General features: G+C 40.1%; 1 protein-coding gene and 2 long non-coding RNA genes across 4 annotated transcripts in view; 2 read left to right on the forward strand and 1 right to left on the reverse strand.

The window, feature by feature from the left end:
* PDE11A (phosphodiesterase 11A) overlaps positions 1-18,777 on the reverse strand; it is a 443,979-nt gene that overhangs the window by 28,700 nt on the left and 396,502 nt on the right. For both annotated transcript variants that reach the window (XM_055289828.2, XM_063644786.1), the window contains exons 18-19: positions 13,268-13,342; positions 7,340-7,423 (exon numbers count right to left, since the gene is read on the reverse strand). In XM_055289828.2, coding sequence (XP_055145803.1) covers positions 7,340-7,423; positions 13,268-13,342 — 159 coding nt within the window. The remainder of the gene's footprint in view (positions 1-7,339; positions 7,424-13,267; positions 13,343-18,777) is intronic.
* On the forward strand, positions 2,318-6,924 carry LOC134737352 (uncharacterized). Its single transcript, XR_010122182.1, has 2 exons — positions 2,318-2,447; positions 6,694-6,924. It is a non-coding gene; the product is annotated as an uncharacterized lncRNA (long non-coding RNA).
* The window catches only part of LOC134737355 (uncharacterized), a 53,182-nt gene continuing 51,526 nt past the window's right edge, over positions 17,122-18,777 (forward strand). The window contains exon 1 of the long non-coding RNA XR_010122185.1: positions 17,122-17,225. This is a non-coding gene — a long non-coding RNA (uncharacterized lncRNA). The remainder of the gene's footprint in view (positions 17,226-18,777) is intronic.

Here is an 18,777-nt window from a genome sequence, read left to right on the forward strand (position 1 = left end):
CTAATGTGCTAGCACTGTGCTAGGTGCCAGGAATATGGTGGCTCCAGGAAACCAGTCTAATGGGGAAGAGACAGAAAGATAATCACATACAGAGTGTGTGGTTATAAAGAGATGGAGACAGTGCTGTGGAATGTTGTGGGGAAGTAGAGGTTGTACAGAAGTCACAGCTTGGGCTGGTGTCTTCCAGGCACATATGAGAGCGAGGGGTCATAGGCAGAGGCCAGGGAAGATGGACCAAAGGGCTAGTGAGTCCTGTGCTTGGGCAAAGGGTGTCTGGCGAGGAAGTGGGCAGGGTGACAGGAGATGAGGCCAAGGAATAGGTGTGAGCTTCAGAATGAATGAGGGGGTTTCCGAATGCTAAACCAAGGACTCTGGAAGGTACCTTATAGATGGTGATAGTAACCTGAGGTCTTTAAAGCAGGGAGATGCTGTGATCAGATTTTTGTTTTTTTTTAAAGATCATTTTGTCAAAAATTTGGAAGATAGACTGTAGTGGAGGGAACTATAAATTACATAAAACCAACACTTTTGAATATTAATGTTTCTCTTCCATTCATATTCAACTAATAACACATAGAATATTTTCTGAGATAAACAGGCTTTACTATCTATCAGCACTCAGATTTGGTATATTATTATGTAACAAGGACAATATTTTGAGAATAGTAAGCCAGTGCATTTTCCATTCTGTTTGAATGGTGATGCCTGGGGCTCCTCTCCCATCATCTCAGTAGGCTTCCCTCCTTCAGGCAAATGGCAGTTCCCAGCTAGAAACAAGCTGCCATCATTCAGCTTTGAAAAAGAATAGCCCTACTTGTAGCTTTGCATGGTGAAGTGGCTTTCTACATTTCAGAACTCTCCTTTCTCTATTAAGAACCAAACCTGGCTAAGTTAGATCTTCAAGTTTTACTACAAAGCTCTAGCAGGAAGAACACAGAGGAGACCATATAAGGATAGTTCCCATCAGGAAAAGCAAAGCAAATGGAAATATTAGGGGAAGAGGGGGAGTGGGGAGAGGGGCAGGGGGAGAGAAGAGAGGAGAAAGAGAGAGGGGAGAGAGAGCCAGAAAGAGGGGGTGAGAGAGAGGGAGATCAGAAGTGAGTAGTCCTGGCTTCACATTCCTTGGGGGTCAAACCTTAAAGGTAAGGGGAGGGCTTATATTTCAAATTTCAGAGCCTAATTCAGGAAAATAATAGAACCTTCCTAAAGCAAGTTGGTATCGCCCAGGCAGCATATTAGAAAAGACTTAGGAAGTTATGTGAACAGCAGGGTGAAGAGAAAGTAGCTGAGAGTTCATGGGTGCCCCGGGGGGACTGAGGAAATGCCAAGAGAACCAATCAACTAGAATTGGCCAGGAAGCTGCTGGGGGTGGTGGAGGGGGCTTGCCAAGAGGCTGCCACAAGGACCACAGACTTAAGTAGCCAGAGCTGGTGGCCAGGGCTGGCACAAAGTGCTCATCACACCCACACCATAGTCACATGGGGCTGGCACAGCATCACAGCCAGAGTTGCGACCAGCTACCTCTCAGTTAACCCAGAAAGACCCAACAGGCAAGATGTGCACCAGGGGTCCTTCTCTTGAAGGTCACAAAATCATCACAGCCATAGGTGAGTTCCCTGGTACCTAGATGTCAGCTGGGGAGGAGAAAGAGCTCTGATTGGGAGTCCTTTAACCAGAAGAGATTGAGATACTTTAATAGTCAAGTTTAAATAATAGTCTCTGAACGCAGCCACCACCTTACTCCCCATCACCAGGAAAAAGTGGAGCCAGATAGATCAGTTATAGAGAATATAGGAAGTTGTTTTCCTTCCTTCCTTCCTTCCTTGCTTCTGTCTTTCCTTGTGTCCTCCCCTTCCCTCCTCCCCCTCTCCTCCCCCTTCCCCTCTCTTCTCCTCTTCTTTTTTTCCCTCCTTCTCTCTCTCCCTCTCTACATTCCTCCCTTCCTCCCTCCTTCTTTCTTCCTGTTTTTTTTTTGAGTTATGTATGATGCCATTCCATATATATCCCCCCTTTGTAAGGATAAGTAAGAAACTAGACCCAACTATCTCTTCCTTTCATCCACAAGAATGCTAAAAGTCATAGAGAAACACTTATAGGAAACTAACTGATTTGGGTGGTGTCTTTTTTTTTTTTTTAATATCTGATGAAGTTGTTTTTAGGGAACACTGGATTGCTTTTAAAGTACTTTCATCAGTATCCAGAGAAACTGTCCTGGAGTAGCACCTTATATCCTCTTTTCTAGTTTATCAATTTCTAACTCCCATTCTACTATTTCAACTATATTTTAAAGTTTCTTTTCTCCCTTTTTTCCAGAGAGCCTATTAATATTGCATCATGTGGAATGATTTTTCAAAATGACTATTAAAAGTGGACGCAGAGGCTGGGCATGGTGGCTCATGCCTATAATCGCAGCACTTTGGGAGGCTGAGTTCTGCGGATCACTTGAGGTCAGGAGTTCAAGACCAGCCTGGCCAACATGGTGAAACCCTGTTTCTATGAAAAATACAAAAAAATTAGCCGGGTGTGGTGGTGCATGCCTGTAATCTCTGCTACTCAGGAGGCTGAGGCAGGAGAATCGCTTGTACCCGGGAGGTGGAAGTTGCAGTGAGGCAAGATCAAGCCATTACACTCCAGCCTGGGCAACAAGAGCGAAATTCTACCTCAGAAAAAAAAAAAAAAAAAAAAAAAAGAGTGAAGGCAGAGAAAAAAATCAAAGGTTACTGTAAATCTCAACATTAGAAGCCCTGCCTGTTTCAGAAACCTCATGACATTTTAATAGAGAGGCACTACTCTTACCAAGATTTTCCTACTCTTAGTGGAAAGAGAAAATTATTCTGGCTAGATGCTGGCCAGGTCACGTCCTTTTGCATTATCTGTGAGAAAATATCCACTCCAAAATCAAAAGCCAGTTTGGGATAAGCTAAAAATCGGATTACATTCATAATAAAAATTAAATCCCTGAGTCCTTAACCAACAAAAGATTTATAATGACTCTGCACCACTGACATTCTAGGTACACTGAGATTTGGTTAAGTTGAGAATGAAAATAAGGAGCCAGAACTTAGCTTGCTATTGCAGAGAAAAGCTCAAAATGATACTGTGACATGGGGGTTTCTGTTTATCCCTAAGGCTGGTGTGGCAATGACTTCAAAGTTTGATTGTGTCTTTTTTTTCTTTCTTCTTCCCTTTTTTTTTTCTTTTTTTTTTCCTCCAAAGATGTTGAGCAGCAGGGCTAATGGATCCCCAGCAGGGTGCAAAGACAGCAGAAAGCGCAGGAATCAGATGTCAATGTATTCCTTCGAGATACCCTGCTAGGACACAGCTAACTAACCAGGGCTTGAGTCTTCTCTTGGGGAATGTGCTTTGATGGTTCCCTGCCCACTCTTGGCTTCCTGATTAAAAGGCTGTCTCACCCATAAATCACAACTTCATCCTGTTACAATTATGTTTTTTCTTTCTTTCTTCTTTCTTTTCTTTCTTTCTTTTCTTTCTTTCTTTCTTTCTTTCTTTCTTTCTTTCTTTCTTTCTTTCTTTCTTTCTTTCTTTCTTTTCTTTCTTCTTTCTTTTTTCTCTCTCTCTTTCCTTCCTTCTTTCCTTTTCTTTCTCTTTCTTTCTTCTCTCTCTTTCTTTCTTCTCTGTCTCTCTCTCCTTCTCTGTCTCTCTCTCTTTAAGGAAAAGTCTGAAGATTAAAAAGAGAGCAAGTTCCAGAGAACTCTATGCTCACATATAAACATATGGATATAAGCCTGGCCTACATCCTTATTAGATAACTATCCATCGATTTGGGACTGTTCTGTGCATGTGTCCTACCCACCTGGCATGTTGGGAGAGCTAAATCAATGCCACAATGACATGCTGTCTTTCTCCACTTGAGATAGAACCAGTCAGCCTCTCTCGTTGACAATACATATGGTAAAGAGGGCCTGCACATCATTTTTTTCTGTTTTATTTATATATTTTTATATATTTTCTATCTGTTGCTTTCTGTCAATCTCAAGGTTACTTAGATAACTTCCTAGTGAATAGATTTTGGAGGAGGGGGAGTTCCTCATTGTTTTCCCTCAATGTAGTAAAAAATTGAGTGGAACTTGAAGCTATCTCAGAGATAAGAGTTTCGATTTTAAATGCACTGGGCATCCAAAATATACCAGTGCGGGTGCCAACTAGGCACATAAGTAAGTAGCCCTTCAGGCACCTGAGAGTAGTGATAATCTTCACCCTTTGCTTGGAGAAGAGCTAAACTCAGCAAACAGGAGCACAAACAGAAAGTGCTTTATCTATTTGATATTTGACAAGCACAACCCTTTTAAAACCATGAAGTAAAACCGAATTACCCAGTGAAAGTCAATGAAGTCAAAAAGCTGTACCAAAACCATATGTGTATCTACTGCCCAGCTGCATGGCCACCCGCCCCTGCCAAACTCGCTGTCCCACTGCTGTACCCAGGAGCCTCCAGCCGTGGGGTGCCCTGGGTCAACTCCCACCCTCTGTAGACTCCAACTGTCCACCCTCCTCCACCTGCAGGAAGATCCCAGCTCTCTCTATGAGAGTGCTTGCCTTGGGCTCTACATGAAGGTTCTTGCCACCCAACCTTGCCTACCTTGGGGTCAGGCCTTAGCTGTTAGAGGGGACATGCTTTGTCTCATGTGTACTCCTTGGTATTCTTTTGCCGTATGCCTAGACCAACATGGTAAAGTGAAGCTTAATTCTTATGCTGCATTTCAGACCAATCACATCAGGGATTCCTGCCACCTGCACACTTCCCACTTGCCTTCGATCCTCTCAGACTCCTTATTATTGCATTTTTATGTTCAAAACCCCAAACTTGACTTTCACTGAGTTATTTCAGTGAATGGTGTCACATCAGTGACCTTCCTGGCTTGTCACTTCCTCAAGGTGTTGTGTCTTCCTACAAATGGTGATTCCTGCCCCCTGACTGATTCAATTTCAGTTCGGAAGCACCAACAGTTAATGTGAGATTATCCAGTTAAATAGTGGAGGGAAGGGAGAACACTGCATGAGATCAAATAAAATAAAATAGGACCCTCAGAGAGGATACTTAAACACACCCTACAAAGTTTCAGTGTGAGGGCTCTTAAAATGATTGGTTTCAAAGCCTTGTATAAAACTTACAAATGAAATAATGAGATCTTTTTTTACTTAGTGATGATAAGGAATCAAAAAGAGCAAGATTTTTACCCCGTTAAATGAAGATACAGCAGCAAGTATGAATATGAGCTTCTGTAAATAGCTCCTTCCATATTCCCTTTCAGCATGACACATCTCTCCCCAGTTAGTGAAATAATAAAAAATGGTGCAAGAAATTTCCATCAGAGGTGAAGTTGAGCATTAGAAAGGTCACTACACCAAAACAACGGTCAGGGGTGAGCAGGACACAACTCTAATTTGGTGGGAGCATCACTTAATCTTTCTATATGTTAATTTCCTGCAGGTGAAAGTAGCAGATGTATCTAACTGACAGATAAGTAGTAAAGTAAAAGAGATGTGAAAAATCAGGACGATATATAATGTGAAGGGATAATATTACTCTCTAAATTGTAGAAACTGCTATTTCCACTTAAATTCAAGTAACTTTGTTTGTAACCTAAAGATTTCAAAGCATTTAATAGGAAGCATAAGATAAGCCCTAAAGGATTGTGAATCAGTAATAAAACAAATTAACATGGAAAACCATATGAGGATCCTTTACAGCCTTTCCTATAACCAACACATAGGAAGAGTGTGTAGACTTTGAATTCACTCCAAAATAGCTTTGCAAACTAGTACCAAAACTTAATCAGCTTCCCACCCCAATACATGTCTTCATCCTCCTAAGCTTTACCCAAAGTAAAATGAATGTAGTAATTGCATGAATAATTTCTTCATCCCATTTATTGCCTAAGTGTGCACACAAAACTGAGTAACAATAAAAAGTAATTCAACATGTATAGTCAAGGTCAGTTTCGCAAAGCAAGATATATCTGACCCAAAAGTTGTTGGGCTTTGCACATGGGGGCCTGCTTATTCGGAGACACTGAGGATGGGAGGAGCAGACGGGAAGAAAAGAGAGTTGAGGATCCCCTTAAAACAAAGTATACATCATTTGCTATTTTGTTTGCCCAATCTTCCATTATTAAATAAAAGAACATTATGTTCCTTTTATAACTAAAATAAGCGATTGTAGATTATTTAAAAACTTTACCTGATTTTATGGTATCATGTATTTAATGGCTAATATAAACAAAAATGAATTTATTTTTGTTATAGTTATCAAACATTACATATCCATCTTCGAGACAGTATTCTAAGTTTGTTTGCTTTCAGGGTTCTGTGACAAGGCTCAGCAGTTCCTAAAAGTGCTGAAAACGAAGTGGTAGATGATCTTGAACTTGATGGTTGTGAGGTCCTTAAAAAACAATACTGTGTTTTTAATGGGGTTACATAGGGTGAGGAACTAAAGAGCTTTTGCTTTCCCTGCATGTTTCTCACTTTGAAGTTAGGAAAGCAGCTCAGTCTGATTGAGCTAGGTTGGGGGTAAAGAACTTGCCAGGTTTTTACAAATGAAAGCAAATGCTTAGAAGTAGAATTAAAAGCCAATGTACACTAAACTGTTAGTGTTAACTGATGCCAGCCCTGATCCGTACTCAAAAAGTGGAGGGGGAACCATTCAAAGTGACACTTTTCTCCTTTCAGAAGGAGAGGCCTACACACCAAGCAGCAAAGCTGGAATCATCAGTGCATCTTGCTCAAAATTCACTGGTTGGGATTTGTTGCATGCATCTCAGAGACGGGCAAATTTTGAAGCTGGAAAGTGCATCACAAAAGCCCCTGGCTCAGACCATGGGTTCAGAGCAGAACACCATGTTTCATGGAATCCTCATTCTCGCATTATATTAATAAAGAAAATTTGTAAAAAAAAAAGAATCTCCATGGTCAAATATGTTTGAGAAATTGAGCTGATCAAGTTTAAACATGTTTCTTGGGCCTGTGAGCTTTTTTTGAACAGATAGCTATTAGATGATGGCTGGATGTTCATGTTCTATGGGACACAGTTTGAGAGATAGTAAATAAAATATTATTATCCCTGGTTTACAGATGAGGAAGTGGAGGCCCATGGAGATTATATCCTAGAAGGTGTAGAACGCAGGTCTGCAGCCTCCTAGAACCAACTCTTCCCAGCCAGGGGACAGTCAGAAATCCAAAAAAGACAAACTGCAGCCAGAGCTCTCAGCAATGTACATACCCTGGAAATGTCTCCTAAAATGAGTGCTTTTGAGAAGTACACACTTTTCCTTTTGTGATTCAGTCAGAACACGTAGGCCCTCCCAAATCAAAGTACCTGATACAAAGGCATGCAGATGCTATCAATCCACTCCAGTTGCAACCGAGGCAGTTCATCTTTCCGGTTCCGATCAAAAATTGCCTAGAATGGAGGCGGTGGGGGAGGGGGGAAGAACCTTGCTTTATTACACCAAAGTATTTTACAGGGTGCTTTGTCAAACACTTTGCTAGAATGATCCATTTTTTTACAAACTGAACCCTTCGCAAATCACAATCAATCTTTACACATACTTTCTTTTCCTTTATCTATGATGAGAAATAAAATGTTTTTACCTCTTTTTATGAGATTTGTAAGCAAATTTACTTGAACTCTCTAGCGTGCAACTTCTTGGGGCAAAAACCTGTCTTCAAATATAAGTAACTGCTACTAAATCAAGTCATCAGGTCACTGCGAACTGGGTACAGGTCAAGGGGAAAGGAATATGTTTTACTGCCACAAAAATAATGCAGGCTTTTATTTCTATAGTGAGAGGTTGGGATAGAATAGGACAGATTGGAAAATATCCTTAAGAGCAATTTAAGTGTAAATAGATACCATTTATACTAATTTTTTAGGGTACGGGTTGATTTGGCAATTGCATATGTTTTTAAATAAGGTTCTGTCATTAATAAATTTTTAGATATTTATCTATCATTGTATGGATGATGGTGGGTGGACTCATTCTCTCTTCATTCCCAGCCCTTAAGCTTTATGATGATATAATGTTTGAGATAACGTAGGTATATTTTTGAGAAAAAGAAATGACATTTTTCTGTTGGGCAGACTTAAGGGAAACAGTCAATTGGAATTTTGGTGTTAAAATTAATTCACTGAACAAACACTGCCAATTCTGTGCTAGTGAGACTGTCTCTCCCTTTGTTCTTAAGGAGTCAGGCCCAGACCTGAGAAGCTCCCTTGTGCCCTTACTTATCTAGAAGACTGGGCTATCTAGTTATAACTTGCCCTCCCTTAATGTTATATAGTAAGTTTTATCTTTCCTTTACATAAAATGTGGCATTCACATTATTTTGGTGTCCTTATAGGCCATGAGGGTGGAGCCAAGCAATCTCCTTGGTCCAGAGATGTTGGAAAATCCTGCATTCTTCAGATGTAGGAACAAGCGTGGAAGTGGGTGGGGCAGAAATCACTAGCTGCCAAATCTGAGGAAAATATCTCCAGACTGGGGAGAAAGTCACTGATTCCCCCAGGCTCTTCTCATCCTTGTCTTGCAATGGAAGATGGGAAATAGCAGGAAAGAAGACTGGAATTTGGAGAAAATTGTGAAAATGTGCTGGAAAGAGGGATAGTTCCTGTGAATAATATGTCTTGATCCAAAATGTTTCTTTAGAGCTGGGTGCGGTGGCTCATGCATGTAATCCTAGCACTTTGAGAGGTTGAGACAGGAGGATCCCTTGAGCCCAAGAGTTCACGACCAGCCTGGACAACAGAGTGAGGCCCCTGTCCCTACAAAAAAAAAAAAAAAAAAAAAAAAAAAAAAAATTAGCCAACCGTGGTGGCACACACTTGTAATCTCAGCTACTCAGGAGGCTGAGGTGAAAGGATTGCTTATGCCCAAGATGTCAAGGCTGTATTGAGCTACAGTTGTGTCGTTGCATTCCAGCCTAGGTGACAGAGTGAGACTCTGTCTCAAAAAATAAATAAATAAATAAATAAAATAAAAATAAAGAAATAAATAAACAAAATGTTTCTTTAAAAAATATTATTCTGGGCTGGGTGTGGTGGCTCATGTCTGTAATTCCAGCACTTTTTGAAGCCAAGGAAGGAGGATCACTTGAGATCAGGAGTTTGAGACCAGCCTGGCCAACATGGCGAAACCCTGTTTCTACTAAAAATGCAAAAAATTGGCTGGGCGTGGTGTTGGGCGCCTGTAATCTCAGCTACCTGGGAGGCTAAGGCAGGAGAATAACTTGAACCTAGGAGGCAGAGGTTGCAGTGAGCCAAAATTGTGCCACTGCACTCCAGCCTGGGTGACAGAGCAAGACTCCATCTCAAAAAAAAAAAAATTATTATGTTTTATTTTCTCTATAGTTCTCTCTATCTAAAATTTTCATATTTATTTAATTATTCTATTTCTAGTGGATATTATAAAGTTACTTTTTAAAAAAATACAGTGGTTTTTAGTATATTTACAAAGTTGAGCAACTATCACTACAATTATAGAATACTATTATCATCCTCAAAGAAACCCCATACCATTAGCAGTCACTCTCGCTTTTTTTCCAAACTCCCAACCTTAGGCAACCACTAATCTACTTTCTCTATGTATGGATTTGCTTATCCTGCACATTTCATATAAATGGAATCTTATGATATGTGGTCTTTTGTGACTTGGCCTTTTTCACTGTTTTCAAGGTTTACCCATGTAGCATGCATCAGCACTTCATTCATTTTTATTGCCAAATAATATTTCATTGTATAGATGTTTTATTTATTTGTTCATCAGTTGATTGACATTTGAGTTGCTTCCAGGATATTATGAATAATAGCTGTGAACATTCACATACTAGTTTTTATGTGGATGTATGTTTTCATTTCTCTTGGGGATAGAGGTAGACTTTCTAAGTCATATGGTAACTCTGTTTAGCTTTTTGAGGAATTGACAAACTGTTTTTCAAAACAGCTGCACCATTTTACATTCCTGCTAACAATGTATGAGGTTCCAATTTTTCCACAGCCTCACCCAACACTTGTTATTGTCTGTCTTTTTTGCTACAGCTATCTTAGTGGCTGTGAAGTGATATCTCATTGTGGTTTCAGTTTGCATTTCCCTGATGACTAATGATTTTGAGCATCTTTTCATGTGCTTTGTGGCCATTTACATATTTTCTTTGGAGATATGTCTGTTCAGATCCTTTGCCTATCTTTTAAATTGAGTTGTTGTTCTATTGTTCAGTTATAATAGTTTTTTTATCTTCTAGATACTTGGCCCATAAAAGATATATGATTTGCAAGTATTTTCCCATAATATGGGAAAATTTACTTTCTTGATAGTGTCCTTTGATCCATGAAAGTTTTTAATTTTGATAAAGTTCAATTTAATTTTTTTTTTTTTTTTGAGAGAGAGATTCTCGCTCTGTCACCTAGGCTGGAGTGCAGTGGCACAATCTGGGCTCACCGCAACCTCTGCCTCCTGGGTTCAAATGGTTTTCCTGACTCAGCCTCCCGAGAAGCTGGGATTACAGGTGCTTGCCACCACACCTAATTTTTGTATTTTTAGTAGAGTCGAAGTTTCACCATGTTGGCCAGGCTGGTCTCGAACTCCTGACCTCAAGTGATCAGCCCGCCTCAGCATCCCAAAGCGCTGGGATTAAAGGCGTGAGCCACCGCTCCTGGCTGTTCAATTTAATTTTAATGAAGCTCAATTCAACATCTCTGGACCAACATCTATGGGTCATTTTATCTTTTGTCTCCTGTGCTTTTGGTTTCATATTTAATACACCATGGCTAACCCCAATCCAGAAGATTTATACCTATATTTTCTTCTAAGAGTTTTATAGTTTTAGCCCTTACATTTAGGTGTATGATCCATTTTGAGTTTATTTCAGGGTATGCTGAGAGGTAGGGAGCCAACTTCATTCTTTTGCCTGTGGATATGCAGTTGTCCTTGAACCATTGTTGAAAAGACTTTATCTTGGCACCCATGTTGCAGTTTAGTTGACCATAATTTTAACGGATTTATTATTGTACTAGTCACTTCTTAATCATGCTTGATGAGAAAAAAAATGAGTGTGAGGCCCCACACAGTCCTGTGCTTCACAGCATTTTGCATCTCATAAAACGAGTATTAGTAATCATTTATTTCATGTCTACATTTCCCACCAGTTGACAAGATCCTTGAGGGCAGGGAAGATGGTGTCTTAATCATTGCTGGATACAAGGTGCCTTGCTTCATGCCCGACACATGGAGGCACTCAGGCAGGCTTTCGTAACTGACTCGCTGCTTCCAATCCTGACCCGCTGGCTGTGGGCCAGATTAGCCTTTGTCTTCATGAAGTGACTCCCATGACTCCTGGGACCATGATATCTGAGGGGGCTCCAGGACAGTTTTCCTCCTGAATATCAAGGGATAATGGGCACAGCAGCTGTCAGCTATGGGTGCATGCATTTATAGATATTTCTGGAAAAGAACTGAGGGCTAACCCTGCCACATCAGCCAGGCCTTCCCTGAGGAGACGGTCATCAATGGTGCTCCGTAGTCTTTGTGAGAAGGCAGGAGCGTTTAGAGCTAATGTTTCTACTGCAAAATTAATTTCATTGATGTCTACAGAAAATGCCTTACCTGAGCCTACAGATAAAGGCTCCTTAGGGCTGCGCTACTGCACCCACCAGCTCACCAGTGCTGGCAATTTACTTATATTTTTTTCATTTAATTAAATGACCTGTGGTATTGCTGCATTGTAAACCCTTCAGAGTATGCCTCTGAAACAGTTTTTAAAGGGGGAAAAGCTTTTATCTGAAAGTAGATATGAGAGAATTGGTGTCATACTAGGTTTTATACATTAACTGTATGTATCCCAAGCTAATATTTTTATTTTTATAACCAAATTTGGTGACACCACCAAAAAAAGGGATGTTTTGAGAAACGAAGTCAATGTTGCTTTGAAAACTCAAATGATTGTTGTGTGTGTTTCAACCTATGTAGCCTCCTGACCTTTTGTACACAAGCAACCGATTAAGAATATTCAAAATTAGCAAGACTGTGCGTTCTGACTTCAAGCAGGTGGAACTATTCAAACTAGGAGCTCGTTCTCTTGCTTTTCCTTGTTTTTAAATGTCAGCAAAGAAGGATGTCTTAAAATTTGAAGACCTTATAAATACCTCCAAATGTTCAAGCTCAGTTAATTTGGGTTCTCATAAACAGACATTCTTTTTTTTTTTTTTTTTTTTTTGAGACGGAGTCTCGCTCTCTCACCCTGGCTGGAGTGCAGTGGCGCGATCTCGGCTCGCTGCAAGCTCCGCCTCCCGGGTTCACACCATTCTCCTGCCTCAGCCTCTCCGAGTAGCTGGGACTACAGGCGCCCGCCACCACGACCGGCTAATTTTTTTGTACTTTTAGTAGAGACGGGGTTTCACTGTGGTCTCGATCTCTTGACCTCGTGATCCGCCCGCCTCGGCCTCCCAAAGTGCTGGGATTACAAGCGTGAGCCACCGCGCCCGGCCCATAAATAGACATTCTTGACAGTTTATACCTTCCTTGAGTATCACTGAATCTACTGTGCTATGCTAGGCTTTAAAATGCTTTGCACCACTCTCAGAGTCATTGGGTTATGTTTTTAGCTAATCATTGGTTAGTAATAAAGAGGCTGCCCCTCTTGAGGTGGTGACTGAGGCAGTTATGTCTTCTGCATCCTTATGCTTAAAAACAGCATCATGTTGAGCCTAAAGTAAACATTCTTAAGTAATAACTGAGCAGATGAGTCCAATATAAATACCATTCAAATCACCAGAACCTAGTTCCCCAGGTGAAACTTTTTCATTTTACAGACAAAGAAAAGAAAGAGAGATTTGAAATGATTTGCTTTTGGGATTTTGAAAGTTGGAAATTGGAAAATAAAATCTAGCTTCTCAAAGCTAGCCAGCCTGCCTTTAATTTTTGCTGCACGGTGTTTCTATTCTAAAGTAGGCATACATGAAATGCCAGCACTGGGCTTTGAATTATTCAAACTCCACTTTGCTCATCCTCCCTCGTGCCTACTTGTCCCACTGTAGGTGCGCAGGAAATGCTTGTTAAGTAGCTCACCACTCTTGATCAGAAACTTGGGAATAAGAGTGTTTAGCATTTAAGTTTAATTAAGGTTTTAAACTTTAAGGAGTTCTTCCTTAAACCCATTTTTAGTCTTTCCCATTTCCAACTTGTAATTTGGAGTTGTTTTTGAAAATGTCATTCAAAAGGGTAAATACGTGATAATTAAAGGATGAACTCACTGAAGGAGTGAGTTTGAGCTCTAATCTCTCCCGATCTCCTTGTTCGAAGAACTCACTGGTTACAAGTTCTGCCACCTGAAACATATAAATATTTTAATTCGTGGTTATGTGTAGTTTATCACAAGACTCAGAAGTTCTTTCTTGCTTATGTATCTGGTGATCCTCATCAACACAATCATTTAAAAAGCGTATGAGGAAGTAAGTATATTAACCTTTCATGCTTGAAGGTGTTATAGAACTTAATGAAACTGATTTCCTTTTAATCAAGACAACTTGTGCAATGTAATTTTAGATGCATGCCAACAGGTAATCTCCCACAGTACAGCTTTCATATTTGGGATGAGGCAACAGGTTGCCAGCTTCAAAGCAGGAAAAGTTCTTATACAGAAAAGTGAAGCAAATATTCATTTAATAATAATGTGTAATTATTATTATATTACGTAATGATAGTTTAGCCAACTTTTTATTGTTTCTATGTAGATTCTTTATTTTGTTGCATACTTTTATGTTAGCCCAGCTTCAACTTGCCACATGAAAACTCCTCAACTCCCTCACTACCAATGTTTGTATGCACTCTGGGAGGGATAACCCCAGGGCACATCCTCTGCTTCCTACTGTTGCAATCAATCAAGAGGCAGGACTAATGCCAGATTCACTGTTCATAGCAGACTTTTACAGTAGGTCACGGTATAGTTTGAAGAGCGTGACTTGGTCTTCAGGCTGTCTGGATCTACGCACTAAATAAAAGTGTTAATTTATGGTAGGCTCTACTTGGTACAAGGACAATGGGACGCTTGTTCTACCTTAAACCTTAAATAGAGACTTATATTTTTCTACTTTTAATCTATTAGCTTGGATGGTCAGCAGCTACTGATTATTGCCAAGCTAAACAGATTTTTTTTTTTTTCTTTTCCACACCTTCACTTCTCAGGATAGTGTGTGGGAAGCAAACTGATATAACAGATTAAATGTTGAATGGCTATTTTCAACGCTACTATGGTGTGCATCTAGGAAATTTCTGAGATGAACTAGCTGGATTTAAAAAATATTGGAAGAGTAGAATAAATCCCAGACAACTTCATGGTAAGAGGACATGGATACCAAACAAATTTTTCTCTATTCCAAGTTCTTATGAAGATAAGGTTCTTAAATCTGGCAAAGATGAGACAGTTTAATTTTGGTCAAGTGCACAGTATCAAGATAATTTAACTCCGTTGATCTCTCAAGAGATTTGCTCAATCACAGATTATAGATAAAACTGAAACACAACACTAAATTCACACACACACACACACACACACAGCTGAGAGTAGCATGTGTGCCGTCACATATAAAGAAATCAAATATCCAGTAAGTTCAGATTTCTATATTTCTATTAAGAAACATGGGCCCCTTTCAAGAATTCAACCACAAAAAACTAGTTGGAACTGACTGAAAAATCCCCTTCACCCCAGCCTCTTGTATATGTCCTGTTTTCTAGAACTCAATTCACCTGTCTCCTCTCCAGTCTCTCCTGCTACCCTGCATTTCAGCACACCAGGCTTCTCTCTTCTTTCTCTGGCCTTCCTTTGAAGAGGAAATGGTCCCCTAAGGGTATGACCTCATTTATTCAGTTCCCAGAACTCTCCCTCAGATTGCTTTAAGCTAGGTCTTTTGCATTAAAGAATGTAAATATGCACATTAGGCACCTCAAGGTGGGAGTCCTGCATAGGTCTGTAGCCCCTGGAAAGAAAAGAAATTAAAACAAATTCTGTCCTTGCTCTTTCTCAAGTAGTCGTTGGTATCTCACTTGTGTTCCTTTCACAGCTTAACTTGCACAACTGCTTTGTTTGTATTTAAAAACCCAATCAGGAACATTAAGTGGTTTCTGATTGAATTTTTTATTAAAGAAGGAAATTGAGATGCTAATCAGGCCTTGGGGGAATCACTGGGGAAACCCACATGCTTAGAGTCTTGTTTGCAGGAAGGGAAAGTGGAATAGACCCCAGCAGAAAACATTTTGAAAGGGAATTTTAAAAAATCAACATCTAGGAAGTTAGAGAAATATTTTTTAAAGAAGGGCCTATTGTTTTCTCCAAATGTTTCCTAAAATTTTGAAGTGAGCATTAAAAAAAATTTTAACCATCAATTTGGAGACAAACAAGAATGAGATTGCTAGCTTAGAACTGTGACAAGCTTTCTGATGGAAACATTAGGAAAAACATGGTTTTGTGTTTTATTTCCCTGAACTCTTACGTTTCTGCACTTTTCAACAGAACCTCACATCCAGCAAATAAAATAATATTTACACTAGTGACCAAGAAGACCACCTACAAGCAGCTATTGGGCCTCCCAAGTTGGCCTAAAATATCAAGGCAGAAATTATTTTCCTTACAAGTACTTTGCCCTGTCACTTTCCTGTCCCCTGGGGCTACTGCTCCTTGAGTTCTTGACATGCATTTCACTGGGGTTTCCGAAGGTGCTGGCACATCATACTTCACCCCATTCCCTTTGTGCTCTTCTCTAGTTTTCTCTCAGTCCTCCTAACTTCCTCACACTCTCCACCTCCTTCCATCCCTATTACAGGAGCCGCCTCCAGTACTACACTTTTCCCCAATACCTGGAAGAGCCTCCTACCTCTTCCCTGCAGTCTACTCACCAACTCTCCCAGAAGGGAGGCCTTCCTACATGGGAAAGGGGAGGGGGTAAGATGAACAGTGGGCAGAGATGTGGAAAGAAGCTAGTCAACCACACAAATTCTTCACAATTATCCTGCTTTATGTGACTTTTTGTAACTTCAAATATGTCACACTGAAATTTAAACCAAAGCACAATTGGTGGAATACTCTATAGGAAAACTGCCTGATCTACATTGGACAGTGTGAGCAAGAAATAAACCTTTATTTGTGTTGAACAACTGAAATTTAGGAATATATTTGTTACTGAACCAAGGCCTAGCCTAGCCTTGACTAATACAAAAATTGGTACGGAAGTGAGGTGCTACGGTTAGAAAAGAAGAGAAAGAGAGAAAAAGACCCTAAAATATATGTCATCAGCTTGGGAGTCAGGTATCAAGACAGTGAGGAGGCTACAAGGATGAGAATCCATGGCACAATAATTTGTACAATTATAACTAAAAGCTAACAATGTTCTGAATAAACTTACAGTCTTCGGAGGTGAGATTAGAAAACAAAATGTTGGTAGCATGTGATGGTTGCCATTGACTGTTTTGCTAGGAATTACAGGAAGTGAGTTTAGAAAGGAGGAACAGGCTTATAACCAGGAATGAAAGGGAATGGAAATAGTCACAAATTCAGGGACTTCTAGGGATGAAAGATAAAATTGCTTCTCAATTACAAACTATGAAAATGAAAATTGCGATACACTTTGACAAAGTTTGATTAGGACTCAGCTTTGTAACAAGAATCAAATCAAAGGTACTGCCAACACACCTAGAGTTAGAATCTGAATGAATTAGGTAGTTTGCAGCATATCCTTTTAACTGGACAAAAACGGCTCAGCGAAATGATTTACCTATGTGGTTCTCTCACTGAAGCCTGTTGGGCCCAAGGCACTAGGAATTAAGTCAGAAGAGAGAAAGAAATAAATATATTTGCCATATTTCTTTATTCCTAAATGTAAAGAAGCAAATAAATACAGAAAATCTAAGATGTTTGTATGGAATGTGGATGTGGTTATGGGCAAATGGAAAGGACTAGAATCAAAGACATAAAAAGCTGACTAAACGTACAAGACAGTTTTGGTGCTAAAGAAACCCTAAGCCCATGATTACACAAAACAAGTGTTGGAACTTCAACCTTCTTTATGTGAGAAGGAGGCAGTTTGACCTTCAGATAAAGCTAAGAAGGGTGATGGGAAAGGAATAATTTCCCAGGGAGGATTGAAAGGTCAAGGGAAAAAGGAACTGGAGAGCATCTCCCAGAGAATCAGGGTCCCCTGCATGGTAGAACACCTCACAGTGAGTACCCAGCGGGATTTTGGAGTTGCCATGGACCACTCACCACTCCACATTGCTGTGAATATCACTCATCTCTTCCCTTTCTGAATGGGAGTGTTATAATGGGTATTTTGTCTTTGGGTGTATGTTGGATGCTGTATTTTGGGTGTGTGTAGGTCTTTAATCTGCATCCAGATCTGTTGTAGAGACTAGCATGTATCGCCCAGAGATCCTGGACTTAAGAGTTTGATGCCATTACTGATGGGACATTTGGGTTGTCTTTCTTGGAGGAAGGATGGGTATATTTTGTCTGCTGGAGGGAGAATGAATCACATTTTTGGTGATAAGAAGAGCAAACTCTGGTAGTCATGCATTCACTATTTCTGGCTTTCTCCTCTCTGAGCAAACAGAAGGATGGTACTTCCTGGTTGGGTGGGGTCATGTGACAAGTTCTGGCTGATGAATTGTTGCGGGAAGCATTTAATTGCCAGTGCAAGACCTTCCAGGGCCTCTGTCAGAATGATCTAGGTAGTGGCTGTTCCTTCAGCCCCAATACAGAATAAGGACAAAGTGGCGCCTGCCGACCCTAGGTGCCCATGTTCGTGAGCAATTTGTTGTTTAAAGCCACTAAGATTTTTGGTAAAATGATAACAGCCTATTCTGTGGATACACTTGCATCATTTAAAAATGCTGACTGATGCATCCTGTGACGGAACACATAAAACACTGCTAAGAATGAAAGCTTTGGAGCCTAATTTCTAGCAGTAGAATCTATACCTAGCTCCGCCACCTACAAGCTGTTTAAACTCAGGCTGCTTATCCTTTCTAAGCCTCATTTTTCCCATTTGTGAAATGGGAATAATAACTATATTAGTTTCCTAAGGCTGCTGTAAATTACCATAAAGTTAGTGGCCAAAATGACAGGAGTGTATTCTGTCACAGTTCTGGAGGCCGGGAGTTCAACATCAGTTCACTGGGTAGAAATCGAGGTGTCAGCAGGCATGTGCTCCCTCTGGAGGCTCTTGGAGAGAATCTGTCCTTTGCCTCTTCCAGTTTTCCTTTGCCCATGGCTGCATCACTGCAGTCTCTGCCTTGTCTTCACATTGCCTTCTTCTGAATGTGTAATTTCCCCCTGCTCCCTCTTATAAGGACATTTGTTATTGGATTTAGGGCACACCTGGATAATCTAGGATCAGTCTGAAGTTGAGATTCTTAATCACATTTGCAAAGATACTCTTTCCTTTGACGGTAATGTTTATAGGTTCTGGAGATTAGGACCTGATATCTTTGGGTGGCCATTATTCAGCTGACTACAATTTTAAGGATTAAATGAGATAATATACATAAAGCAGTCAATAAATATTAGTTATTTATTGATGTGGAAATGTATCTTATTTTCCCTAAAATGTCAAGTCTTTAGATGCCAAGTTGCTGTTTTGGACCCCACACAGTAGGTGCATCATAAAACGTACATAATGATTAACTTCTAAATACTATCAGTAATCCACGATCTTAAGTTGGGTAGTTACTTACATTGAAAACTATTCTTATAGAACTAATGCTTTGTGGCAGA

Source organism: Symphalangus syndactylus, chromosome 8 (assembly GCF_028878055.3).
Source record: "Symphalangus syndactylus isolate Jambi chromosome 8, NHGRI_mSymSyn1-v2.1_pri, whole genome shotgun sequence".
NCBI lineage: Eukaryota > Metazoa > Chordata > Mammalia > Primates > Hylobatidae > Symphalangus > Symphalangus syndactylus.